We start from the raw sequence: 5,234 nt of genomic DNA, 5'->3' as shown, positions 1-5,234 counted from the left end.
TTCGAGGTAAGTGTTTGGTCTAACCTTAGCTTGAGGGATTAGGAGTTGTGTCCTATTTGCTACGTGTTACTTGTTGAGTACGATGTATAGGCATGGTGACGAGTATCTATACGTCGGTGTCAAGCATGACCGTGAGTCTTAAATTGAAATTATTGTGTTCTTGATAAATACTACGAATGCCTAAGTTGTTGATTCTCTGTGTTGAGCAAGGATTATGATTATTCCCGTGAAAATTACTTATGATTGAGTATTGCTGCTAGTTGAGGAAGTCAGATGTTGGAACAAGTTTGGTTATAGCTGATTTTCCCTTGCCGGGACGTATTTACTTAAAATGTCGATTCCCTTGTCGGGATAGTGTGGTTTCTTTATTGATCCCTTGCCGGGACTCTATGTGTGATTGGTGTTGAACTTTATGTTTGGATCGGGTGCACGCCGCAACAATATTATATTTGGATCGGGTTGCACGCGGCAACAATAATATAATTGGGTCGGGTTGCACGTCGCAACAACAATATAATTGGGTCGGGTTGCACGGCGCAACAACAATATAAATAGATCGGGTTGCACGCCGCAACAATAATATAAATGGGTCGGGTTGCACGCCGCAACAGTGATAAATGATATGGATCGGGTTGCACGCCGCAACAGTGTTTTATGATTGGATCGGGTTGCGCGCCGCAACAATAGATAATAAAAGTACTTGTTGATTGGTTACGAGTTCCTGATTCTGTTGCTGTGAGTTTTAAATTGTTCTTTATGCTTTTCTCTTAAATTACTGTTGGTAAATGATACTCCCCCGCAACACGTTTTCCCCCTCCCATCTTTACTTATTTATTTCTGTTTATTTTCCGTTGTATATTATATAACTGCACAGGTTTATTTGGTAGTCTGGTCCTAGCCTCGTCACTACTTCGCCGGGGTTAGGCCAGGCACTTACCAGCACATGGGGACGGTTGTGCTGATACTACACTCTGCGCTATGTGCAGATCCCGGAGCGGCAGCTTTTGGACCATAGCTTTGGGTGGCTGCCTTCAGTCCAGTCAGAGATCCCGAGGTAGTCATGCAGGCGTCCGCAGGCCCCGGCGTTCTCCTCTATCTTTATATTCTGTTTTCATTTACTTCAGAGACAGATTGTATCTTTCTTTCTAGACATTTGTTTGTAGTATTCGTAGACGGTCCGTGATATTGTGACACCGGTTCCGGGTAGAGATGTACTTGATGTTGTCGTACTTGTTTTTGGCTAAGTTATCAGATTATGTCTTCCACGCGTATTAAATAAATGTTAATATTTCTCTGTTGATCGCATGATGATTTAAACTGTTAAAAAGGGCTAAATAAACGAGTTAGTGAATCTATAATACTTGGCTTGCCTAGCTTTCACGAGTAGGCGCCATCACGACTCCCGAGGGTGGAAAATCCGGATCGTGACATTTAGGCTTATTTTTCAAGTTATATAGCGCGAAAGGAAATATTACAAGTAAAAGATAAGACTCAAGTCGATATACTTAATAAGATAACAAGACTTGATGTTCTTTTTTTTTTTTTTTCAAATGCCTATATTCCTTATAGAATAAAGTATTACTATAACAATTGCATCCAGGGAAAGAAGTTTTTCCAAATTAAAAATAATAAAATATTGTATAAGATCAATAATATCTCACGAGGAGCTAAGTGGATCAGATTAGCAGTATTATCAGTTGAAAAAGAATTGTTAGAATAACTCAATTACAAGAAAATTATTAATAATTTTGCATCTAAAAAGGTTAGAAAAATACACTTTAAATCAAATATATAATTTTTTTTAAAAAAATTAAGGCCTCTCATCCAAATTTTGCTTTAGGCCACCAATAATATTGAGCCGCCCCTATTGCAAAGGTGAAGAAGTGTTTGATTAAAGGGTAAAACATACCATTGTATGTCGAGACAATCAAACATATTTTTACAAAATTCTTTCTCTATTTTCTTCTTTATTATTAGCAAAATAATTTAATCTTGTAGAATTAATTGATTTTAATTTCATGACGAGATATAGATCTACAATCTAAGTAGGAAACTATAACTAGAGTCGATAATATTCGTTGACATGACACTAATTTTCGTATTGTTAATTATAAATTTATAACATATCATAAATTTAAAACCAATTACTTTAATACAATTAAAGCATCTTAGTAAAATTAAAAATAAAATAAAAAGAATTTTTGTAGAAAATATGTTTGAAAAAAGTTTCCAATAGTATGTCCATTACCCTTTAATTAAATACTTATTCTGTAAAATTTATATACCAAAATGTTAAAATATATTCTAATAAATACTAAATTATCATTCACTATTGTGATATTCTTTAACTCAACATCAATATTAAAAATACTTTCAAAATGATATTTAACAATTTCATGTTAGGTATACATAGTTGAATAATATTATTATAATTTTAAAAAAAATTATACTTATTGATATAGGGCCTACCCTAACTAGTTCCTTTGAAAAAAGGTATTTTCCTTTTTTCTTTATGTTTTAGGTATGCCGACTTCTTCAACTAGCAACGTGAGAGGACAATTATTTTGGGTTAAAAAGCTCTAAATACTTATTGAAGGCTTGAGCACAACCATAGAGAAGAGAAAGCCTGATTCCTTGTAAAGTAAGATCAACGTGCATGCGCTCTGTAATTGCAATTAGCGTTCTATTATTTCGTTCGATTCAATTAGTTATGTTGAATATGACATGATTTTTTGCCAGCTATGCTTAGGGTTATGCAAATTGTGGGAAGAAAGGGCCGTGCGGTGCACAAAGCATCCCGCCTTTATGCATGATTTGGGATAGGGTCCCATCCCAAGAGGGTGTGATGTAGGCAGCCTCCCTGAGTGGCTCCATGGCTCGAACCCGTAACTTATAGATCATATGGAGATAACTTTACCGTTGCTCCAAGGCTCCCTCCAAATTATCAAGAAAAGCTATTAAGCTTATTTAGGCAACTGGAGTTTGATGTGAAATATATTACAGCCTAAGCTGTGAAATACCTAATTTTCTAAGTTAATTTGACCAAATATTGTACCTTTTTGTTCTTCTCTTTATTGTGCATCAATGTCTGTTGACAAGGTTAATAGAAGCTAAAGGCTATGTGGTTCTCGGTTTTATTCTTTTGAATTTTTACTTTACAATGATATCAAAGCCTATATAGTCCTAATACAATTTTATTATATTAAGAGGAGATTTATGAATGATTTGAATGAGAGCACAGTACCCTTTCTGTTCTTCTTACAGTTATGACATATTAATTTGACAATTGTCATCTGCAATTCTCTTCCTAATCTTCGTATTCTTCTCTATTTTCTGCAGGCTCTTATTGGCGAGTATTGTTGTATGATGCCTCTTGAGGGGAAACCTACCGATGTACTGAGCACCCTTCCGGAGAATATAATTGATGATATTCTTGTGCGTTTGCCTTTTAAGGATATGTTGTGAGGACAAGCATCTTATCGAAGAATTGGAGGTATAATTGGTGCAGACTTTCAGAATTGACACTTGATAAAACTCTTTGTACAACTAAAAAGGGTATAATATTACATACAAGTAAATTTGACGAGATTATCTCCAACATTTTGATACTTCATGCAGGACCAATTACAAAGTGTACCCTCGACATTTCTATTTCGAGAGGTTGTTCTAAGATTGATGACTTGATATCTTTCCTCTCTCGAAATGGTGTTCAACATCTTGTTCTTAGACTTTCATGGCGTATTGAACCATATTACAAATTGCCTTCTTCATTTTTCACATGTTCTCAGTTGAGGCATCTGACTCTTGAAAATTGCTTAATAGAGCTTCTTCCACCAGCTTTCAAAGGATTTGATAGGTTAATTAGACTGGAACTATGTTATGTTGCAATTTCTACCGAGTTGCTTGGAAGTTTAATCTCTCGTTGCTTGTTGCTTGAGAATTTGGTGCTGGAGAATATCAGAGTTTCTACTAACAACATCATTGAAATTAATGCCCCTAGGCTGAGATCATTTGACTATGAAGGCAATACAAGACCTCTCTTTTTTAAGGATATCCCTCGTCTTGCTAAACTTTCATTTAGTTACTGCCAATATTTTGCTAGGGCAGGAAAAATTAATATTGCCAAGTTTTTTGAACCTTTTTCTGCTCTTGAGCATCTCCACTTGGACATCGCTAGTATTCAGCTAAATGTCCTTCATCACTTCATTTAGTGTGCATTTTTAATGATGGAGCATCTTTTGGGCTTTTAGTCGTCCTGAATTTGGATGAAAATAGCACGGGCTAGCCAGTTTTCGCACTGATAATTGAAAAAAAGTCAGCGTTTGTAAATTCATTAAAAAATAGCCATTATTTTGCTGAAACACGGAAAGTCCAGCATAATATGCGGGATTATGGAGCTCTTGCGTAAAAACTTCCAGCATATTATGTTGTAATTCCAGCACACGGAAAGTTCCAACATAATATGCTGAATTATGGAGCTCCTGCATATAAACTTCCCGCATATTATGTTAGAACTCCAACACATTATGAAACTCCAGCACAATATGCAGGAAGCTCATATGTAAAAAATTCGAAATTCATCATATTATGCTAGAATATTTTCAGATATTTAAGGGTGGTCTTGTTCAGATTTTATCTTTACATTAAAAAGTGGCTAAATTTTGATTACTTTTGAAACTATGGCTATTTTTCGATTACCAATTGTAAATCTGGCTTTTTTCCCCCCCCCCTGAATTTTGGCATTTCTTTCCTAGTTCTTTGCGGCAGCAGAAGGTGTACCAAGAAGACTTCCATATGATCTTAAATGTGTCAAACGTCTCTACCTATCTGAATTTCATCTGGATAAATTGAAGGTCATCTCGTGTGCTCTTTGCTTGATTAGAAGCTTCCCATGCTTGCAATATATGGAAATTAAGGTTTTCGACTTTCCTTTCTCTTTCTTATTTTCATACTACTTTTTATCCTCAATAAGTTTAGAGAGATGAGTCTTTGGTAATCTTTCGTAGGTTCGTGATGTAAATGTTGATATTCTAGCTCTAAAATCTCTTGAAAAGTGAAAGCTTTCTCAGATGTCACATTTAATCACCTTACGAAAGTTAAGCTAACAGATAGTATAGGCTCAAAGCCTGGGATGCAGCTTATCAAGCTTCTGTTAGCCAAGTCCCCGGTGCTGGTGAGAATGCTAATCAAACCTTCCTGGTTTGTTGAAGAACCGACAACAATAAAAAGACAGG

General features: G+C 35.6%; 1 protein-coding gene across 1 annotated transcript; it reads left to right on the top strand.

Annotated features, from left to right (window-relative positions):
• LOC109236571 lies at positions 3,085-4,211 on the top strand. Its single transcript, XM_019402769.1, has 3 exons — positions 3,085-3,099; positions 3,340-3,439; positions 3,619-4,211. The coding sequence occupies exons 1-3, from the start codon at positions 3,085-3,087 to the stop codon at positions 4,209-4,211; spliced, it is 708 nt and encodes a 235-aa protein (XP_019258314.1).

The sequence above is a fragment of the Nicotiana attenuata genome, chromosome 1 (assembly GCF_001879085.1).
Source record: "Nicotiana attenuata strain UT chromosome 1, NIATTr2, whole genome shotgun sequence".
Classification (NCBI taxonomy): Eukaryota; Viridiplantae; Streptophyta; class Magnoliopsida; order Solanales; family Solanaceae; genus Nicotiana; species Nicotiana attenuata.
The sequence above is the reverse complement of the archived record's forward strand: the minus strand, read 5'-3'. Positions and strand labels throughout refer to the sequence as shown.

Bases quoted from the DNA above. Each gene is read 5' to 3' on its own strand.
- LOC109236571 (XM_019402769.1), top strand. The intron at 3,440-3,618 runs GTTTGCCTTTTA...TACTTCATGCAG, and splicing joins AATTGATGATATTCTTGTGC to GACCAATTACAAAGTGTACC.